The following is a 24,620-nucleotide window of genomic DNA, read 5'->3' on the forward strand; positions in this document are numbered from 1 at the left end:
AAAGATAAATAGCAAATTGTATTTATTAGCCTAATAAAAGTCAATGGAGTGGTTTGAATATGGGATTAACATGTTCATATATGTTTATGGTTATACCTGATGCTTAAAGATTATCAATGAAAATTGATGAAGGATTTTCTGGAGTGGGAAGAGACTTGTCACAAGCAGACCAATCAGAACACTATTGCAGTAGTGAGATGATGAGAGTCTGCACCACGGTGGAGACAATTTCAATAGAGAGAAAGAGGCTAAACAAGAAATTTTCTGAAGATAGAAATGACAGAACTTAGAAATATATTCAATATGTGAGAGTGAGTAATTGGATGTAATGACTAGATTATGAGCCTTGATAACTGGGGGGTTAGTATTGCCCTTGGCAGTATTAGGGAAGTTAGGAAGAAGGGAAGATTTGGGGAGGGGGGGAATAAATTCAGTTTTAGACATTAGTTTGAAATGTCTCTGGGACACCAAGTTTAAGATGTCCCAATTGATGCTGCAAGACTTGAAGTTTAAAAAAAAGTCTAGTTCTGAATAAGAAAATTTGAAAATCATCAGCATAGACATGATTATTGAATCCATGGCTGTCTAATGATAATTATATAAAATTATATAGAAGGAGAAAAAAGACCTTTGATTGAAATCACTTTGGAGGAAGTGGTTCCATTGAATAAATTTAGAATCTGGGCTGCAAATTGTTAAGAGGGGAGTGAGAGGAAAGGAAACAGAGAATTTATCCACAATATTGAGCAAAGATATGGGAGAATACCTAGTATTTTTGAGGCATGTTTGTAGGCAAAATAGGGAAGCAGCCAGCAGTCAAGAAGAGATTGAAGATTGATTGAGAGAGACAGAGAGGGAGGGAGGGAGAGAGGGAAGAAAAGAGGGAGAAGGAAGGACGGAAGAAAAGGAAAGAAAGGGAGTGGAGAGGGACAGAGGGAGGAAGAGAAACAAAGAGAAATTTACTGAAGAAAATGCAATTTGATGGAATCACTTTTTCCGAGAGATGAGGTTGTCTTGGCAAAGAGAAGATTTTTCATGTGAAATTGAAATAAAGGAGATGGAGGAAGTGATATGAGTGATATGAGATGAAGTGATGGGAAAAAAAGGAAGTTTTCAGAGAATGGTCTAAGTTTTTTTCAGTGAAATAATTGGGCAATATTCTCAGCTAAGAGAGAGCTAAAAAGACTTAAGGAGTAATGAAAAGATTTGGAAAAGCTATTGTGACTAGTGAGAGAGTAAATGAATTGGAGAAAGTAACATAATTACCCTGATGCATGGAGGACACATAAACTTATAGTGGACCCAGTCAATTGAGTTTCATGATTCTGAGTTTCATGATTTTCTCCAACTGTTCATCAACAAATGAACAAAAACAAAATACAGTATATAGTTGAATTGGTTTGTCATGAGATCAAAACGAGAATGAGAAAAAATAGAAAAAAAAATGTCTATTTCTTAGTACTGTATTTGGCACACAGAATGAACTTAAAGAATAGTTTTCTCTTTATTCCTTCTTTAAAAATTCACTCTTTAATTCTATTATAATTCTATGAATTACACCTCTGTTTTTTGCTACCTGAGTGACTTATTATTTTCTCTGAGCAAAATTTACTGTTCAGCAAAATAAGGATGAATTAAATGATGTTTGAAATCCCTTCTTAGACCTAGTATAGTCTACTGTTCAAGATTCCATGGCTATGATCTGACCAATATTGTTACTTTCTACAGTGAAGATAATCAACAGACCTCAAACTCACATGAGAGTTAGGGGGATGTCTACCCCAAGCATGTGAAGACTTTCCCTCAGCAAAATGGGCAGATGAGAACAATTTCTTCTAACAGCCATGAAGGAGGCTGAAGCAGGCATGTAAAGCACTTAGATGTTTGAAAGACAAAGATGACAAGATCATACACAGCATCCAAGGTCATTGCTAGTCATCCTGACTTTTGTCTTGCCACTGGACTTTGTTGACTTTGGAATACAGGTGGGATTAACAACTTTGTTCAAAAAATGTATTATATCAGGGAGAAATCAGATAGTAAGTTTAAAGAAAGTCCTCTGTGAGATGGTGGAGATGAATTTTAGATAAAATGATGTCTTGTTGAGATGCTGTTTCTAGGTTTAACTGTTTACCCCACAGTTAATACATATCTGGTTGGATTCATCTAGATCTTAACAATAAATCTACTTGAAGCTTAGCCTCATCATTTGCTATTTTCACTTCTGCCTATTTTCATATTTTAAAATTATATATAAAACAATTTAATCAAAATCTTTCCAGGTTGGTTGGCTGGTTGTTTTTCCAGAAACCATCCTACTCATCATTTTGATAACACAATAGATTATATCATAATCATATTGCACAACTAGTTCAATCAGATTTTAACTCTTAGCCACCACAAAAGAGTTGCTAGTAATATTCTTGTATATGTAGGTATTTTAAGTGTTTTCCTGAACTACAGACCCAATAGCGGTATTACTGAGTCAAAGAGCATTCACAATTTAATAGTTCTTTGGGCATAGTTCCAAATTGCTCTCCAAAAATGATTGAATCAGTCTGCAACTATAAAAGGAATGTATTAATGTATGTTTCTCTAATCAATAGTAATTTAAAGCATTTTATGAGTATAGATAGTTTTGATTTCTTCATCTGAAAACTGCCTGTTCATATCCTTTGACCATTTATCAAATGGAAAATGACTTGCTTGAATACTTGACTTTATTTTTTATATGTTTAAGAAATAAGGTCTTTATTAGAAAAACTTTATGTAAAACTTTAAATTTTTATAGTGTTCTTCTCTTCTAATATTGGATGCATTGGTTTTATTTGTTCAAAACCTTTTTTAATTTCACATAAATCTATTTTATGTCTCATAAAACACTTATTTCTCATCTGGTAATAATATATTCTTTTGTTCATGGACTTGACAGGAAAAGTATTCTAGGCTCCCCTAATTTGCTTATGATATTCACTTTTATATCCAATTCATGTACCCATATTGACCTTATCTTGGTATACAGTGTAAATATTGGTGCCAAACTACTTTCTAGTTTTACAGCAATTTTGTCAAATAGTGAATCTTTATCTCCAAATTTGGTATTTTTGCATTTATCAAGCATTAAATTATTATGGTTATTTACTACTTTGTAAATCTACTGATCTACAACTATTTTTCAGTGAGAACCAGATCATTTTAATGTACTGTTTAATATATAATACAGTTTGAGATTCTGTTGCTACTAGACCACATTCCTTCACATTTTTATTGATTTTTTTTATATTCTTGAACTTTTGTTCTTCCAAATGGATTGTAGTATTATTTTTTTTTCTTGCTTTATAAATATTTTTGGCAATTTGATTGGTATGGCACTGAACAAGTAAATTAATTTAGATATAATTGTCTTTTTTACTGTATTAATTCAACCTATCCATGAGCAATTAATATTCTCCATTTGTTTACATCTGACTTTATATGTGTAAAAAGTGTTCTCTAATTATATTCATAGCTCTTGGGTTTAACTTGATGGGTAGACTCATAAATATTTTAATATAATCTATAATTAATTCTTTTTCTTTCTCTTCCTGATGGACAGTATAGGTTTAGGACATTTTATCTTTTTTTTACAAGACCTTCCTCACTGAGAACAAAAATTAATTCCTATTTTATGTATCTGGGCCATAAATTTCCTTGATATCTGAATTGATTTTGTTGTCATAGTGTCTTAATGTTGTGTGTAATTAAAAATCTTATCCTCTCTATTTTTTTGTTGAAACTAAAACATGGGAGTTTGTTGAAACTAAAACATGGACAAGCTTATGATATCCAAAATCACTGAGCAATTTCCCAGTCAAAGATTATTATCTTTCTGCTGTTTAACTATGCATGCAGTTTATTATCTGTACTTATTATGTAATCAAGATATATGTCTGAGGAGGACTCTGGGAAGATTGGCAAAGTAGTTAATTAAATTTTATGCTCTCCAAATTTCCCCCACAAATAAAACAAATTTGAGCCTTGGGGTGAATGTTGACTGGTGAAAAATCAAGAGGACTTGGGGCAGATCAGGGGTCCTCTTGGTACAACACAAGAAGATCCATAGAAAGACCAGAGACCATGGATTAACCAAAGTGAAGTGCAAACCCCTCCAGGCCAGCTCCACAGAAACAACAGGTAGGGTGCCCTGGGGATAGATTGTTAGGTTCTTACTAAGTACTAATGAGATAATGAGATATTGGGTTTTTACTAAGTGCTAAGTCGGTACTTAACAATTTTCTAGTTCTGGCCTTTCCTGGTAGTTTGACTTGTGAATTTCTGGGGAAGAGCTTGCATGCTTGGGAGGAGCAAGCTCATAGGTTGAAGTGGTTCTTCCCAGAAGCATTTGCATTATCCCATGCCCATTTTCTAGGAGGATAAAGAGGGCAGCACTCCAGAGATAGAGAGTCTCTGCTTTAGACTAGGCTTGATGCGGCTCTCTGCAGGAAGGGAAGTCACTTCTCTGGAGGAGAATTAACGGCAACTGTCTGGAGACAACGGTTCTCTACAGGAAGAAGAATCTGTCAGAGAGATTTGAGTTGACACAGCAGATCTCCTCCCAGAGAGCGATCGGCAGCCTCTGGAGATGATAGCATGTTACAATAGATGATTTTGAATAAAGCCTCAGAAGGAACCACAAAAACTTTCACATCTTGGACAAATGAGGAGTCGGGAATTTGATTCTGGGAAGACTGAGGGACCTTTGAGGGACCTTAACTACTTAGGAATGCCAGGGCCAGCTCAAAGCCCTGGACAAAAAGGAGCTAGGAAATCTGAAAGAAGTGCAGAAACAGAGGGCTTGACACTTGTAGGGAGGTGAAGCTTTTGGTTTGGGATTCCAGGACAAAGATTCCAGGAGAGGTGAAGTGAAGCCAGAGACACCATCTCTCCCACCCCACAATTAGAGCTGCTTACATTAATACTTTTAATTAAAAAAAAAAAAATGAACCAGCAAAGAAGAAAGAATCCAACTATGGATACCTACTATGGAAAAAGGGAAGACTGGTGTTCATCTTCAGGGGACAATGAAATAAAAAAATAAGCTTCTTTTACCCCAAAGATAATGTTAAATAACTCCCTACCGAGAGAAATTTCTAAAACTCAAGAAAGAATTTAAAAATCAACTGAGAGACATTGAGGAAAAACTAAAAAAATAAAACTTTTCTTAAAATCCAAGAAAAACAAGATTTTGAAAAAAAAAAAAAAAAAAGCTAACCAACTAGAAAAGGAGATTCAGAGTCTTAAAGATAAAAATAACTCCTTGAGAATTAGAATCAGGAGGCCAGGGGAAGCCTGTGAAGCTACAAGAGACCAAAAAATCACAAAACAAAATATAAAGGATAAAAAAAAAAATAGAACAGAATGTGAAATATCTTATAAGAAAAAAAAAAAACAGATCTAGAGAACAGATCAAGAAGAGAAAATGTAAGAATAATTGGACTACCTGAAAGCTATGACCAAAAGAAAGAGCCTTGACACCATAATACAAGAAATAATCCAAGAAAATTGTTCTGAAGGGATAGACATGTGGGGAAAGTAGAAACAGAAAAAATATATACCAATTACCATCTCAAAGAAATCCTTTGTAAAAAACATAAGGGAATATTTGCCAAATTTCAAAGCCCCCAGGTAAAAGAAGAAAATTCTGCAAGAAACAACCAAACCAAACCAAACAAAACAAAACAAAATTTCAAATCACTGGAGCTACAATTAGAATTTTACAGGATTATCAGCATTCACAATAAAACTCCAGGTCCTGAAATCATATTTACTAGTAATCAAAGTAATTAGAATTGAGGTTTAAAATATCATATCCGGCAAAATCATCCATAATATTGAATGAAAAAAAATGGACATTCAACAAACTTGCAGATGTTCAAGACTTTCGTTCAACTACACCCAAACTCAATAGAAAATTTAACAAGTAATAACAAAGATCAGTTTCAAGGAACTCAATATGGAAAAAATTGTTTATGTTTTTATGAAGTTTTTTAACATGGAAATGCATACTACATGTTTAAGATTAACATCAACAAGTGAGTAGCTCAAAAGGAAAATTAGAGCAAAATTTAATAGACTAAAAAACAAAACCATCTAGAAAATGCTAAAAATGGTAATTATGTTATATGAATGAGGTGCAGAGGAAGGATAGACACAGAGGCATTAGAGAAGGGATGAAGACGTGTATTTCCAAAGACCTACTTACATTGAGAATGTGTTAAATAATCAATACATATATACCATAAAAGATAAAGCAAAATCTATAAAGAAATAAGGAAGGAGAAAAAGATAAAAGAAATTGATTTTTTGAAATTTGAAATTTGAATCCAATTTTTCTACAATTATATATTCTTTCTAGAACTGTTAATTTGTTATTATGTATTTTGATTCCTCTCTAATGTTTGTCTAGCCACCTGACAATGTGCTATTTTGCTCTGTTTTCCTTTTCTGTTTTTCTTTTTTTTTTTTCTGTTCTGTTATTTAATTAACAAAAAGAAAGAAAAGCTATATGTCCAATGGGTAACAACTTCATGATCCATGTCTAGATCATAAATATTCTTCAGTGATTTGGAAGTGATTATAAATCTCATTTAAAAGATCCACTGAACTTAATACAATTACCCCAATGTTGTCTGTAAATACTAACATCTAAAGTACTTCATCATCTATAGAGAATACCTCCTCAATTTGAATTCCACTTTATTATCCTCCATAATTGTCATAAGCACTTTTGGTGATCATGCAGCTTCTTATTTCATGTTCTGTATTATATTAATAGCCAAAATCATCAAAATGTTATTTGCATTTTTTCACATACATTGAAATCTTGTATTCTTTATATTTTTCATTCAATTGAATGTAATGATTTGATCTTCTATAGACTACTATCTATGGAATTTCAAGCATTTTATTTTCATAATTCATTAGGGATGCTCTCAAGGAATGATCTCCATGATGAATTTATTTTTATAAATATTATGAACTCAAGTTTATGGGCTGATATTTATGTCACTTTTTTGGTAATAGTAATAGTTATTTTTCCCAATTATTTACTCCATCCTCCTCCCTTTAAAATATTTTGAGAACTAAATTGTTCAGTGCCTCAAAACAATGCTGATTTCAACATAGAATTTCTTCACATACATTTGGTCTAATCCAAATGCTCATACCATAATTGTTTTCTTTAGAACTTTCTGACTTCTTCAAAATATAGGAAAACTGATAATCAAGTCCAAATGTCATGGATTATTTTTCTTAAAGGAAAAAATTAACATGAAATTCTTGCCAAATTCTAATTTGGTAGTAACTCTGTTATTTCTACTAAGGCCATTGTCCAACTGTTCAAAGATGGTTGATTTAGAAATTACTCATATCAATAAGCATCCATTTTCTGTCTGCTAAGATGTAATGAGTTTGTTTTTATCAGGTTATTTGGTAATTGCCATGTCTAGCACCTATTGAATATGTTTCTGTAGAGGATATTAAGATTCTTCCAGTCTCTCAGCTGTGTCCATGACCTTTTGTATTCTGTCACTCCACTTGATAATCAAGTGCAAAGATTGCAATTTTTACCTCTTCATCATTCTCATTATAGGATTCATCATTATAGGATCATAAATTTAATCTACAAGGGATGTTAGAGGTTATAGATTCCAATTCCCTCATTTAATGTTCAGCAGAAACTGAGATACAGAGAGGTTAAGTAACTTGCTCAAAGTCACACAAATGATAAGTATATGAGGCAATCCATGAATTCAGGGTTTCATGATTTTATGTCTATCATGACACTTATTACTCTTTCCACTAATCACACAACCATAATCTTAAAAAAGGCTATTATATCAATAAAATCTCTCTCTGTCTCTCTGTCCCTCTGTGTGTGTGTCTCTCTTTCCCCCTTGTTTTTCTCTGTCTCTATCTCCCTTAGTTTGTCTCTATCTCTGTGTGTCTCTTCCTCTTTTGTCCCTCTGTCTCTGTTTCTCTCAGTTTTTCTCTCTCCATGGCTCTCTCTGTGTCTCATATTTTATATGTTTTACCTCTTTCACTTCTTGCTTTTTTCTCACAATATTGTTCTTAATTTTTCACAATCCTCTTCTATAAAATAGTTCCAGTTGGCTGTCAAATTTATTTGTTTGTTAAATAGATTATGTATTCACTGATGTAGTTTTTAGTTTAGGGTTTTTTTTTTCAATTTTCCTGTTGTATTCATTGATGAACATCAGCTAAGGTCTTTTAAGAAATGAGGATAAACTGTATTAATGTTTGTTCTTTTATCCATTTCCCATTTTCTTCATTAATCAATTTTTAAATTAATTTTAAATTTCAGCTTAGACCTTTTTTATTTTCTAATATTTATTATTTCTTCTAACTTGGTATTGGTTTTGATCTTTTTTTCAAACAAATAAATTTTCTTATTTCACAAAGACACTGAGCTGAAAATGACTAGGTGACACAGTGGATAGAGCACCAGACCTGAAGTCAGGAGGATCTGAATTCAAATCTGGTCTCAGAAACTTAACACTTCCTAGCTGTGTAACCCTGGACAAGTCACTTAACACTAATTGCCTCAGCAAAAACAAACAAACAAAAAAAAAAAAAAAACTATGATTTAAGTGATTGATCATTTGTTGACCAATGAGATATGTTTCAGTTTTTTGTAAATTTTTCATGTTTTCTTTGTCTACTAACTCTCAATTGTTCATGAAAAAATGTTTTTGAATATATGGGATATATTTCTCACCTTCACCCTCACTTTTTATACCCATTTGTGCGTTTAATTTGCCAAATATTAAAGCATATGTTGATTTATTAGAGAGGAGAAGTTATGGTCTTCATCATGGAATTCCACTGCAGTTTTACCCTTTATAACACATGTTGGCTCATTAGTCACAATTATTTTCATGGGTTTTTTTTTTTCTTTTAATTGATGCTCATTATGAGTATGGTAAAATGAGATAGCATAATCTCATATGAATCGATATTTTTGTTGCTTTTGATTAAAAAACAAACAAATCCATCAACCATTTCATTTGCTTCTCTACAATTCATCAACCATTTCATTTGCTTTTCTACTGAGACTATTTGAGGCATATTTCCATGGATTGTAAATTTCTTGTCTTCTTATTTCATAGATAATGAAAATTTTATTGCTAGCATCATTTAGTGTGTCTAGTAGCATGTCTATATGTTGGTAATCAGATAAAGACCTTACATTTGACACACTTTTGTTTTTAATAAACAGTCTAAAAATATGTAATTCTTAGCAGAATTTGGGGTTTTTTTTCTGTCATTCAACCAAAGTCATGTAGAAATTAAAGAGGATTAGACTAGATTTTGTACATTCTCTTTTTTTTAACAAATAACCAAGTACTAACCAGAAATCTTTGAAGTACTGAAAAAAAATTAGCTATTATATTTGAATGTAATAGGGGGAAAAAACCTATAGCAGCAGCAATGATAATGATAATGATGGTGGTGGTGGAGGTGATGGTAATGGTAGATGATTCTATTGAAAATTATTACCAAAACTAAGAATCATGGGATTTAAAATTGAGAAAGAACCTCAAAGTTTCTTTAGATTTCTTCTCCTTAATCATGAAACTTGACTTCAACATCACTGTCAAGTGTTCATATAACATCTGCTTAAAGACCTCTAATGACAGAGAGGTCACTAACAACTGAGGCAACCTATTCTATGGATAATAAAATGAAGCATTATATTTTCCTGATGATTTCACAATACATTTTATATTTAATAAGGCAATGATTAAAATATTTATATTCATATATATGTAGTTTCTCAAGTTACAAGAGATAAATCATGTAGTTAAGAATAAGGTGAATCTGATGGATAGGCCAGTGTTACATAAGAGTCCACAAGGCAGAAAAGAAAGGAAAAAAAGCCTAGAGAAAAACCTCTGGCAGATCAGGGTATCTTATCAATCATTTGTAGAAAAATATTGACAAGGATCAGAATGATTATAATGGTTTAAACAGGTTAAAATATGAACCATCCTGCCTTGTTCTTGCCATCCACTCATGCTGCTACAACTCTTGAACTTTCAGAGTATGGTGTGTCAGAACCCATACCTAGAGTTACCTAATTCACTTAGTTTGGGGTCCATAATCCTGGGGCTAAATGATCTTGATTAATGAGTCAGTGAATACATATTTACATGACAGTGTCTACACAGTCCCAGACTTCAGACCATATTTGACCAACCATCCACCCTAATCATGGTCATCTGCCCTGCTAAAATATATATTCCACATCCACTCAACCCTTTTCCAAACCCTTTACCCAGGGAAACCAATTTAATCAACATAATCATGATTATAAAAAAAAAGTAATTGTCTTCCCTGTTGCTGATTTAACATATTTGTGTCCTAAGCCTTGGCCATTACTTTATGTGCTTTCTCCTCCTTGAAGATATATTCTCCCTTAAGGCTGAGACTGCATCTCTTTTGTGTTTATATCCCCATAATCTTGGTATATTATATATCTCTTGTGTCTGGACTAACTCTCTGGAGGACTTTGGTACCAAGTCCTTGGTCTTAGAAGAGGAGTGAAGAGACAGTCATTTGGATGGTCAAATATGGAATCCATTTATTCCAAATTCTCGAAGCTTTATATACCCTTATCTAACCATAGCACATTGTGCGTATGTGCTAACTATATACTGCCCATGCGGGACCGTAAACAACTTGCTATTGTATGAAGTTGTCTCTGCCACTTGGTATCATTCTGCTTCAACTACAACACAGGTTGTCATTTCCCCCTGACTTTTCAGGAAAACCAAGAGCCCTTAGGGGAGATGGGGAGTCAAACCAGACATTATTAGCAGGTTCCCTCTAGGCTGAAGGATCTTATACCTCATCCAGAGTTCCTCCACTGTCTATGACCCTCTCCATCTCTCTCTTTCTTTGTTTTAATTAAAGCAGGTATACATCAGTGGTTAAATTCTTTAGCATAGGTGGAATCACATAATCAAGTAATAATATTACAATAGCAAACAATATGAATAAAAAAGATACTATAAGAGAATTTCATAAGTCCCAGAAGGAAGGTATAGAAAGTAACTCTCAATTCATGAGCACATATACAACTCAGTCAAGAGGTAGTCCAAAGCCAATCTATTCTCTATCACTTCCCATGTGAGGGAATCCAATGATTGTCAAAGATTTTGAATTCCTGCATCAGGTTCATTATGTCTCAGGAAATCCAATGATTCCTGCAGGTCTTGAAGTATTGCATCATTCTCATTAACAATTATTTTGATGTTCATGAGTCAATTGCCATACACTAGGGTTAAGGGTCATACTCTTTCAGTGGTGGATGTAGTCAGAGATGGAACCACCCAATGTTTCTTTGGTCTTCTCCTTTGTTTATAGGGTCTTCTCTTTGTTCATCACTCTCCAAAGGACAAGGTGGATGCAGCTTGTTGATACTCATCAGGTTCTTTCTCCATCTGTAGAGACACAAACAAAACCTCTGCCTCAAGAAGTTAACCTATTTGATTTCTTTCATTAACTGCTCTCTGGATTTCTCCAGAGCACCTGGCAATTATCTAAATCTCACTGGACCCTGCCCTTCCAGTGGGTTATGAAATCTGTCTGCCAGAGCCTGTGCATTTTCATCAAAAATCAAAAAATTAATAGTATAAAGAGTTAAGTTTAGAAGTTCTCTAGGGTTATCTGTGGCTCCTCCTTTCTTTTGTATTTGGAGGAGCATCTTGATGTCTCTCTTCCTCCTCTCTACAATTGTCTGTCCTTGAGGACTGAAGGGTATGCCAGTGGTGTGTGAAATCTGATATGGTGCACAAAAGTGTGCAAAATGTTTAGAAGTATATGAAGATCCATTATCTGTCTTTATTGCTTGTGGCATGCTCATAACTGCAAAGGCTTGTGCAAGGAATTCAGTGACCACCTGGGTTATCTCTTTTGCTACTGATACTGCAAAAGTAAATCCTGAAAAGGTGTCCATAACAATATGGATAAAAGACAGGTGACCAAAAGATTTATAATCGGTCACATCCATTTGTCAAATATTATTGGGTCTCGAACTACAAGGGTCTTCCTTGGATAGAGCATAGGAATGTGGAAAGGAAGGCAAACTGTACATGCTTTTACAGGCTTTTACTATGCTCCTAGTTTCCCTTTTTGTTATCCCAAACTGAAGACGTAAAGCAGGGGTTCTTAAACTATTGCCCACTGGCCATATGTGACCCACTGAGGATATTTATTTGGCCCACCGGGTTATTATGGCAAATGGGCTGAGGGGTGGAAACAGAGTGTGAGTTTTTGTTTTTATTATAGTCCAGTCCTCCAACAGTCTGAGGAACAGTGAACTGGCCCCCTATTTAAAAAATGTTTGAGGACCACTGACATAAAGTTTGTGCAGCCTGATGATATTTAGAATGAGATTCTTGGGCCGCTGGAAATAAAGGAGTATTGGCTAACATGGTGAGAAGGCAATCTGCCTTTGAGTTTCCATAAAAAAACAAGACCCGGAAGTCCCATATGAGAGTAGACATGCAAGAGGTAATATTAACCTGGGCATTTTCTCACTTGCTCCTGAAGTTCCTTAGAAGGCTGATATATGTTAGGAACTACAAATTTTATTTGGGCTGTGGCAATTCTTTGTACCACACCCATCTGAATTAGACATTATATTTACATCTTCTGGATAATAAGAGCTAGTATAATTGCATATAACTCATTGTTCTGAGAGAATTGAAAAGAAGTTTTGACTGCTCCTTTTAAAGCTAAATCAGGAGAATATATAGCACAAATGTTATGTATGAATGCATCTGTAAAGATGGTTGGTCCTTTAAGAGGAACCTTAGAAACTTTTTCTCCAAAATCCATGGCCAATTATGTAATAGCCAGGTTATCTTTAAAGGGGACCCTGTGTAAAATTTGGAACTGTGCTAATAAATTTTGCCACTCTGGAATGGTTGCATAACATACATTAATTTAGTATAAATTTAGTATAAAAGGTGTATATCTTGTCATATCTTATCCCAGATAATTGTACTGCTTGCTTAATGGCATTTAATAAAATTCTAGCCACAAGCACTGAGTAAGGAATAAAACTTTAATCTGATTATGCTTGGAAGGTCACCCACTCGATTATACTGTCTCCTTAATGAAGAACTGATGTAGGTGCCTCTTTTGTAGGAAAAACTTATATTTCCAAAGGTTTTTGAGTGACACTTTAAACCATATTGGATGACACCAGTTAAATCTCTCTCAGAGTCTCTTGGGCTTCTTGTGTAACTTGGTGGGATGAGTCTAAAATGTCTCCCCTTAAAATGTCATACAATTATTGTAATTGACAAGTAGTTAAGCCTAACCATTGAATATCTCCTATCAATTTCTGAAAGTCATTTAAGGTGTTCAACATTTCTTAAAGAAAGTTTTTAAATTGTAAGTACCTTGGGATATACTTCATATCCTAATATTGAAAAGGAATGTGCCTTTGAATTTTTCTGGGGCTATATACATTTGGTAGTTTCTTAGAGTTTCTATGGTCTTCTGTAGACATGCTCCTAGCATTTGCTCCTCAGATACACATCCCAAGATATCATCCAGATGATATAATAAAATAACTTTTGAAAATACTTTTCTTATTGGAGTAAGAGCAGCAGGCACACACTGTTTACACATGGTAGGGCTATTTTTCATTACCTCTGGCAAAATTGTTCATTCAAAATTTTTATAAGGTTCAACTAAATTAATTCTGAACACAGAAAAGAAATATCTTTTCATATCCTCCTTATCCAGAGGGATAGAATAGTAACAATCCTTAATTTCTATAACCCAAAGAGGCCATTCCCTAGGCAATTGAGTAGGAGATGGAAGCCAAGGCTGAAGAGTTCCCATAGTTCCCATCTGTCATTCACTTTTCTCAAATCAGTCAACATCTTCAATTTTCCAGATTTCTTTTTTTACAGTAAACATAGGGGAGTCCCTAGAACTTAGATAAGGTTATAAGTATCCTTGGTCAAGTTGCTCCTATATTATTTTTAATAAGACCTGAATTTGTTCACTGGGTAAGGGCCACTCTTCCACCTGCACCAGGGTATTACTTTTCCATTGGCCCTCTACAAATACCTATTTTTGTTCCTTTGTTTCCTTCCTTCCTCACTTTCTTCCCTCCTTCCCTTCCTTTTCTTCTTTCTTCCAACCTTTTCCTTTTCTTTTCTTCCTTTTTTATTTCCATAATGTTGGAAGAAGCCACATCGTTTAATTTTTAGATTTATCTAAGATTAAACATGAGGAAAAGTTGGATAATTGAGTCATAGTGTTAAAATGAAAAGTTAAAATGTCATTGAAAATGTTTTCTGTATTTTTATAACAGGATAAATTTTGTTTTAATGTTTTTAAAAATAGTTTAAAGGATTGTTTTTGAGCTTTTAGTTGGCACATACACATGCACACACACACACACACACACACACACACACACACACACACACACGTGCTCATGGAAATTTACAAAGTAGAAGAGAAATTCCGAGAAAGAGATATACTTGACAATAACAAAAAGTACTAGGTCATCTTAAGACTTGATGAAGGTGAAATAAAGCTTGCTAATACTTGGTAGTGTTTCATATAATGTTCTAGGGTCATTGGGCTAGTTCTCCAGATTTTTTATATGAAAGATGCAACCTCTCTGTGGTTGAATTAGAACTTTTTTTTTTCCTAAACTGACATATGTCAAGGAACAGTGAATTGCATCTCTAACATAGCTGCACCTATAAAATGTATTTGTGCTTTTTCCACGTATGTGCTATCTTTAGAAGCATTAAAGGCAGGCCATTTTTATCCTATCCCTAAGAGTATAGTGATAAAAACAAAAACATGCACAGCCAAATTCCCAAAGAAAGTAAAGAGACACAACTGTGTGAGAAAGATATGGTTCATGGCAGGTTTGTGAAAAACAGTGAAAATTAACTGTCTCGTATTTCATATTTATAGCATCACTTTTCTTGAACCTAAGCATGTTCATTCACAATGTCTTATTCTTCCCATGTTGTCTACATTAGTTTTTAAAAAATGAATCCATTTGTCTAGCAGACAAACTAAAATGCTCTGTCTGCAAATTAGATGCTTTGAGCAAACCATGTATGCAAAGTTAAGCTGTATTTGCAGATTTTTTTTCTTAAAGTGTCATTAATTTACCAGTGCGCTTGCATTAATTTTTCCTGACAGTCATAGACACATGCCACCCCACTATACTAATATATGACAGTAATTGCAATTATATGACCATAGTATTTTTTTTCTTCCCATTTTTATTAAAGGGAAATTCTAATGTATAAGTATGTTTTTTTTCTTAGAGACACGTAGTTTCAATATTCTGTTCCTCTTTTATATACTAATCTTCAACTCCAGCTATATAATATCCCCTATCTTCTTCAAATACATCTAATCAAATTTCTCTAAGGAAATTCTTATGTTAAAAAATTTACTCAGATTTAGAAAGCCTGCACCATACTATTTTAAAAGTCCTAATGCCATTCTTATGCATAACAACCTTTAGTCTAGAGTATAAAAATAACTTCCAATATTAATGAAGCATTAATAGCTTAGCCTTTAGTACTCCATATGTATCACTAAAAATTCATAAAGTCATAACACATCATAAAAGGAATAGATTTCTAGGACGTTATTACCTTTCCCTAGGTTTTCAATCATTCAGCATCTAACCTGGTATCTTATAATGTTTCCATTCCCAAAGTATTATAATTACCCCCAAATCCACTGCTTAGATTGCTTATTTCTCAATTTCAGTAGTCATATGAGTTAAATAAATATTTGCTGAGACCAGCTGCTTATTATTTTGAAGTAACTACATAAGAGTTCTCATGACAACATTGACAGTAGCAACTATTGCTACCATATTATATTCTAGAAACTACGAACCAGCCCAAGTCTTGGTCTTAGTAAAGAAGTGATGAGGCAAGACTCATGTTGATAGTCAAAACATGGAGTTTGTTTATTCCAAATTTTCTCAGCCTTATATATAACCAAAGCAACACTGCACATCTACTAACTATATATTGTGCATGTGGGACCACATAAACAACTTGCTATTGTATGTAGATGTCTCTACCACTTGGTATCAATCTGTTTCAACTACAACAAAGGTTGTTACTGCCCCCTGACTTCTCAGGAAGTCAGGGAGCCCTTAGAGGAGATGGGGAGCCAAATCAGACATTGTTAGGACATTCCTTCTGGCTTGAATGGTCTTATACCTCACTCAGAGTTCCCAACTTGTTGTCTCTTTTAAATATATAATAAAGTTATCATGTAAATTTCTTTTTCTCCTTTTTTCTTTCTTCCCCCAGCTCTATACACAATATACAAATGTGTACATATGTATTATCATTTTATATGCACTTCTATTTACCATTTCTTCCTCTGCGTGCAGATTGTTCTCCCTTAATTACTTTCAGTGATTCTCTTCTCAATAAAGCTGCCTAAGTTGTTCAGTATAAAACATAAAAAGAATAACCTTTCCACAAAGTTCCTGGCACATAATAGGCACTTAATAAATGCTTCTTGATTTAACTTGTTGAATTTTCCTGTATGAATAAGCCAAAATAAATAAAAATTTTGCATAATTATCTTGGTATAACTAGCTCAGCTTTAGTATATTTCTTATTTTTGAATTTTGGCATTAACAAAGTAGGCAGGACTATGTTATGTCTCTTTTGCAATCCAGTAAAAGTGAATCTATATCATATGAAATATATTCATGACCGTAGATCTTATTGCAACTTTAGTAATTAAAGCTTCATGGCAAAATCACATGACAAATACTTAAAATTACATTAATATAGTCATATGATTGGCAAACTTTTAAAAAAAATGTAAAATCCTTGTAAAGTCACTAACTTTCTATACATACAATATTTCCTTCTTTATGAATTTAATCAAAGCAATATATTTTTTCTATAACCTCTAGATATTTTTCTCATATCAACCTTTTCCCTGTTAATAGACCAAAAACCCTTTACTAAAACCAACATTTAGGATGCTATAAATTCTTAGATGCCTTACTGGTTAGAGCACCAGGCCTAGAGTCAGGAAGATTTCTCTTGAGTTCAAATCTGATCTCAAACACTTACTAACTCTGTGACTTTGGGCAAGTCCCTTTCCTATTTGCCTCAGTTTCCTGATCTGCAAAATGAGCTAGATAAGGAAATGGTAAACCACTCCAGTATCTTTGCAGAGAAAACCCTAAATGGGTTATGAAAAGTCAGACATAACTGAAATGCTACAAATAAATAAAACATATGTATATATAATATATAGAGAATATGCACAGATATATATCATTTATGGATATATATACATATATAAAATCACATCTCTGTGTGCGTGTATCTATCTCAGAGTTGAGTGAAATAACCAGGGTTTATATATAATAATGACTTAAGCTTAAGGACCACACATGGAAAATAATTGAAAAGTTGGCCATGTGTCAAATCAATATCTTTGATAAATACACCTTTATTTATAATATTTGATCATTATAATTTAGATCATATTTTTATTTCACCTTTATTCTCTATAAATTTCTGATTTAAAAGGTAAAGATTTTATTTTTTTTACATAAATATCTTGGCAATTAAAATGTATTATTGCACTTCCATGCTTGTTTACAAATTTAAACAACCCCCTGATTTAATGAGATAATCATGCTGCAACATGAAATTATAGGAGGTTTGTTTTGTTTTTTTGTTTTTTTGGCGGGGGATGGGTGGGTAATGGCACAAGATGAGTATATAGTGAGAAGCTTCCATTGAATGAATTTTGTCTTTAATTTCTGTTCAAGAAAGCTTGAGTAAAGAGAACAATGCCTAGAATGAGGCTCTGAATTAAGTATTGAGATGTGAATGAGAGAAAAATGAGACTAGGTATATCAAAGATTCTATTATTATATTTGCTGAAATGTAACCAGTTTGAAGCAAAACACTAAATTTATGAAGATTGGAAGGTGAAAAATATTTATTTTTCTTCAGGAAAAATGAGATTATGTAGCAAATACAAAAGATACCTTTCAGAAGCAAATTATACAGGAGGCTCTATTTTATTCTCCCCAAAGACTAGTCCAGTTTAAACCTGTATTCTGCATACACTACCTGTTTTTTTTTTCTTTTATAGATAAGGAAACTAAGGCCAAGGGAGTTTAAAACATTTGTCCAAGTTCACCTATTCAATAAAGTATCAGCGCAACCATGTTCTCTAGTTCTAGAGCCAATGATTTTTTCCATTGTGCCCTGATGGAGGGGGAAAAAACTAAATTAGTTGTTCCAGGCTAAAGAACAAGTAAAACTGGAACTTGCCTGATTTTGAAGATTCTTTATTGGTTGAACCACTTTCAGAACTAACCAAATTAAAGTGAAGGGTATCACAAGACCCTTGAACAAATAGGAAAACTATACAAATTTATAATATATTTGCTGTCATAAATAATAAATTAAGATGGTAATATATTCCAGACTTTTTTGATTCCTAGTCCTACCACTAGAATATCTGCCTACTTCCCAAGGAACCCCAATATATAATCTTTCAAGAGAATTCCTGCTACCTCTGGGGATTTTAACATCTAATATTTTCTGATTCTTTATATTTTCTTACAGATCAGCATCTTCATGACCCATTTGTCCAATTATGGGAATGACCGCTTGGGGCTATATACCTTTGTGAACTTGGCCAACTTTATTCAAAACTGGACTAACTTGAGACTGCAGACTCTGCCTCCAGTGCAACTGGCTCATAAGTACTTTGAGCTTTTTCCAGAGCAGAAAGACCCTCTCTGGCAGGTAACAACAATTGTACCAGTGTGGAAAGGGAAACACAGATTTGTAAAAAACACAGACAATACCAAATTCTCCTTTTAGTTAAGTTCCATCTTCTTTCCTAACAAAATCAGTTTGGCTTTCATCTGTTATAACTAAAATACATCTGAAAGAGTTTAGAACCCCAGTGGACATACAGTGTTCTGGGACACTGTTAAGAAAGAGCTATTATATTCTAAAAACCTCATAATTGGTCTTTAAACTAAAGAGAACTGAAGGTGCCTTCCAAAAAAAATAACCAAATGTAACTCCAACCTGTAGCACTTTACATTGTGTCTTTATTATATGTTTAGTTTTCTTCAAATATAAACAAATGAATTAGGAATAAATAGAGCCATTTAAAAAGGAGACATTTGTCAGCTGAAATATTGTCCAAAAAGGATGAGAGACTTTGTGAATAATAGTCATCCTTATGTAAATTGCTTTAAAAGTCTATATCTGTTGTCAACTTTATTATTTACCTGTGAGAAAATCTTACTTCCTTTGATGTTCATTGTTCTTGATTCATTGGATCATTATTTGCTAATGCAATCAATAAACTGCTAGCAAAGAGTAGATTGTGGGATTTCCCCACTAAGTAGTGTCCTCATTAGTGTGCAACACTATAACCTTATCATTTTAGAGTTTCTCCTCCTCATATGGTCAGTCATTCAGTCAGTCAATAAGCATTCAATAAAGATCTACTACAAGTCAAGCATTATGGCAACACTGAGAACACAAAGATAGGTAACAAGAGCTTACTTTCAAGTCCATAATCTAATGAAGGAAACAATAATATACAAAATAGCAAAATACAGATATGCAAACGTCCACATGTACATGTGTGTGATAAATTGGAGAAAATAAATAGAAGGAAGGAACTAGCATTAAGGGAAATCAAGAAAACCTTCTCTTAGATGAAGTTTTAGGGAGGAGTTAAAGGAAATCACGAGGAAGAATGAGAAGGGACGGGTTTCCAGATGTGAAGAACAGTCAGTGAAAACGTCCACAGTCTGGAGGTGGAGTATTTCTTGGGAATATCCAAACATACATTAAGGCCAAGATCAAATATAAGTGTGTTCATGGAATTAGTTTATAAATTGTAAAATGTTACATAAAGTAAAGTGTCATCATTACCATTATCATTATTCATAGGAATATGACTTACAGCTTAAAGAGACCTTAGAAGTTATGTAGCCCATACTCCACAGTGTACACATGAGGAAATTTAGTTGCAGAGAGCTTAACTAATAAATCAGCCAAAATTTATTAAATATTTACTATGAGTTAGATATTAAACCGAACACCTTGAATCTTCCCTCTTCCTTAGTCCCCTCCAAAAAAAAGTCACTGCCTTCAAGGAGCTTATATTGTAAAGGCTGAGACAGTACATAATAAATAAATACAGAGTAGATGTAAGATAATTCTTTAGAAAAATAATATTATTATCTGGGGGAATGAAAAAAGCCTTTTGCAAGAGATATCCTCACAACTAAATCTTAAAGGTAGTAAGAGATTTTCTAAGGCTGAGGTTATAAGGGAAAGCATTCTAGGTATGAAACATTGTAGTTAGTTCAGTGAGGAGAGTAAAGTGTAAAAAAAAAAAGTTAGGAAGCGCCAAAGTTATGAAGTGTTTTAAATGCCCAACAACTGGATCCAGAAGATCAAAAAGAACCACTGCAATTTATTGAGTAGTTGGGTGACAACAGCATAAAGAATATAGAGGGAAAAGATTCCCATTTTGTAGATGAGAAAACTGAGGCAAGCAGCAATTAAGTGACTTCCCCAGGATCACAAAATTACTAAGCTTTTAAGGTCAGATTTTAACTTAGGTCTTCCTGACTCCAGGCTGGATGCTCTATTCACCTTGCCACCTATCTGCCCACCTTAAACATTATACATACATATATACAAATACATGTATTGTATATTGTATTGCATATACACAAATAAATAATACAAGTAAATAATGTATATATTTATATAATCACTTATAATGGCTACATATATTTGTTAACATATTATCATTGGTTTTTCAGAACTTGGATTCCTTTTTGCAAATATCAAAAAGTGATTGGCCAATCTTGATTACAAATTTTTTTTATCATCAATATTGCTATTTCACCAGAAAAGCAGGCAAAAGTGTCCTTCAATTTAGTGCCTCAGAAAATTAAACATAGTTTCCCTCAAAATCTAAACATTAAGGAAATTTCTCTATGATAAATGCTTTGGAAAAAAGAGTGAATCAACTGTTATTTTTCTTTAGGTTTTCAATTCACACTTTTGCTTTTTTACATTACCACAAATAGAAAGAAAATGTGCCCAAGGGCACCCTTTACTTTTTTTGCTTTCATTTCTCTTGGTGACTTATGTAAATTTTAATTAGCACCAACTACCATATATTTGAAGATGATTTGTCACTTAATTTAAAAGTGTAATATGAATATCTGGCTTAACACTAACTTTGGGTAAGTATAACAATAATCAAGTTTTTACAAAGAAGTCTCCTAAGATAACAAATATTAATTATGCATACAAAACCATTACTCTGATAATTGGACATCATAATTCACTCTTATATTGGTGAGTCACTTATAGTGATTTTATTAGGTCCTCCTAATCCATTGATAGCTTTCTGTAGATCTTCCAAATTATTCTAATAGAAGATTCATTTCAATACAAATCTTGCAAAAGGAATGGATTTTCCAAAGTCTGTTCTTTTGTTTCATCCACCAATTGCAAAAGCTTTTGGAAAGTCAAACTTATTCTGCATTGACTTAATCAGTATTCTTAAATTCTTTAGCTATCAACAATAATAATTTTTAGCATAGGATACTTTAAGGATAGCAAAGTGGCTTTGCATATACTATCTCATTAATAATAATTATTATTATTATTCAATTAAACACAAAGTAGGTGCTTTTATTACTTTCATTTTACAGATGAGAAAACCATAACTGTTTGAGCCTGGATCTGAATTCTGATATTTCTAAATCTAAATTTTTCACTGCACTGCAGCACTAGCTACCTCATACTGGTTCACTCTCAAATTTCATTTATACATAAGAGAGAGTTTAAAAAAAAAAGAATGTTAAAATTTACATTTAATTGAAAAAAAGATTTAAAATGTGAATGGGAAATATTTAATGAAATAAAAATAGAATACAACATACAATATGCTTAAGATCACATAGTATAAGGTAGGACTGGATCTAGATTATCAGTCTTCTAAATTTAAACCATTTATAGTCATAGGAAAAATGCTCTAAATCATAATTTATCAAAGAAATGAAAATTAAGACAACTCTGAGATACCACTACACTGTATCTTTTCCTGTCATTTTAGCCAATATGAGATAATGATGATTATTAGAGGAGATGTGGGCAAACTGGGACACTAATACTTCGTTGGTGCAGTTGTAAACTGATCCAACCATTCTAGAGAGCAATCTGGAATTATGCCCAAAGGGCTATAAAACTGTGCATATCATTTGATCTAGCAGTGTCTCTACTGGGTCTGTATCCCAAAAAGATCATAAAAAAGGGGAAAGGATTTGCATGTGCAAAAATATTTCCAGCAGCCCTTTTTATAGTGTCAAGGAATTGGAAACTGAGTGGATGCCATGAGTTGGTGAATGGCTGAATAAGTTATGGTATATGAGTTATGGAATATAATTGTTCTATAAGAAATGATCAGTAGGATGATTTCAGAGAGGTCTGGAGAGAATTACATGAACTGATGCTAAGAGAAATGAGTAGAACCAGAGAACATTGTACACAACAACAGCAATATTATATACAATGATCAATTCTGATAGATCTTGCTCTTTTCAACAGTGAGGTGATTTGGGCCAGTTCCACTTCATCCATTGATGAAGAGAGTCATGTGAATCTAAAGAGGACTGTTGGGATTGAGTGTGTCTCTTTCTGTCTTTGTCCATCTCTGTGACAATCTCTTTCTGTCTCTCTCATTTCGAATACCCTATTAAGTAACAATTGTGATAATGGCCATCCTTATTTCACTCCTGATCTTATTGGGAATGCATTATCCCCATTACATATGATGTTTGCTGATGGTTTTGGATAGATGTTGCTTCTCATTTTAAGGAAAACTCCATTAATTCCTATGCTTTCTAATGTTTTTAATAGGAATTGGTACTGTATTTTGTCAAAAGCTTTTTTTACATCTATTAAGATATTAATATGGTCAAATATATTGATAGTTTTTATGACATTGAACCAGTCCTGCATTCCTGTCATCAATCCCACTTGGTGATGATGCATTATCCTGATGACAATCTGTAATATCTTTCCTAATTTTATATTTCAAAATTACACATTAATATTCATTAAGAAAATTGGTCTATACTTTCCCTGTTTTTGTCCTTCCTGATTTAAGTATCAGCATTATATTTGTGTCATAAGAGGAATTTGACAGAACTCCTTTTTCATGTATTTTCCCAAATAGTTGATATAGTATTGGAATTAATTGTTCTTTAAATGTTTGATAAAATTCACTTGAAAATCCATCTACCTCTGGAAATTTTTTCTTAGGGAGTTCATTGATGGCTTGTTCAGCTGTTTGTTTTATTGGGTTTTTTGTTTTGTTTTGTTTTTGATAAGGGGATTTTTGAAATATTTTATTTCATCTCCTGTTAATCTGGGCAATATATAGTTTTACTATGTTGTCTCATTATTGTCATTCTACTGGATGAAATTATTGATTGCTTCTATACTTTGTTATTTGACAACTCATTCTTTAGGATTAGATTATTTACTTTCCCATAAATTTTGGTCTATTTTTCCATGACCCTTTATTGCACATAATTTTTATTGCATCATAATCTGAAAAGAATACATAAATATACTATCTTTCTGTATTTGACAGTAAAATTTTTATGCTCTAATACATGGTGATTTTTTTGTGTAGGGGCCATGTAGAGCTGAAAAAAAGAAACATTTGTTTCTATATTTATTCAATGTTCTCCAGAGGTCTGTCAAATGTAATTTTTCTAACTTTTTTTCTCATTTATATTGTGTTTAGATTTATCTAGTTTTAAGAGAGGGAGATTGATTATTTTGCTGTATGTTTCTTCCTGTAATTTATATAATTTCCCCTCTAGGAATTTGGATGCTATATCATTTGGTGCATATATGTTTAGAATAGGTATTACTTCATTATCTATGATACCCTATAGCAGAATGTGGTTTCCTTCTTTATCTCTTTTAATTATATCTACTTTTACTATTGCTTTATCTGAGATGAGGCTTGCTAAGCCTGCTTTAAAAAAATTACTTTAGCTAAAGCCTTTTATTTTTATTGTATGCATATCTCTCCATTTCAAATATGTTTCTTGTAAACAATATATTGTAGGATTCTGATTTTTAATCTACTCACTATACACTTCCATTTTATGAAAAAGTACACCCAATTCACTTTCATAGTTATGATTACTAATTATGCTTCCCTCCATCATCCTGTTTTTCCTCATTTGTACTTTTCTCTCTCCTTTTGCCCTATTCTTCTCACCAATGTTTTGTTTCTTACCCCACCTGCCCTCCCCTCTATCAGTCCTGCCTCCTTTTTATCTACTTTTCCTTCAGTCTGTCCTCTTCCTTTTTCTTTCCCTTTTATACTCCAACTTCTCTATAGAGTAAGATAAATTTCTGCAGTCAACTAATTCCATCTGAGCTAAATCCAATGAGATTAAGTTTCAAACAGTACTATTC

General features: G+C 33.1%; 1 protein-coding gene across 6 annotated transcripts in view; it reads left to right on the forward strand.

The window, feature by feature from the left end:
• The window catches only part of NDST4 (N-deacetylase and N-sulfotransferase 4), a 390,250-nt gene that overhangs the window by 271,344 nt on the left and 94,286 nt on the right, over positions 1–24,620 (forward strand). For all 6 annotated transcript variants that reach the window (XR_012483096.1, XR_012483095.1, XM_074272775.1 and 3 more), the window contains exon 7: positions 18,693–18,875. Coding sequence is in view for 4 of the 6 variants with exons in the window: in XM_074272775.1 (XP_074128876.1) it covers positions 18,693–18,875 (183 nt within the window). In the remaining 2 variants the exon portion in view is untranslated. The remainder of the gene's footprint in view (positions 1–18,692; positions 18,876–24,620) is intronic.

The sequence above is a fragment of the Sminthopsis crassicaudata genome, chromosome 6, assembly GCF_048593235.1.
Source record: "Sminthopsis crassicaudata isolate SCR6 chromosome 6, ASM4859323v1, whole genome shotgun sequence".
Lineage (NCBI taxonomy): Eukaryota > Metazoa > Chordata > Mammalia > Dasyuromorphia > Dasyuridae > Sminthopsis > Sminthopsis crassicaudata.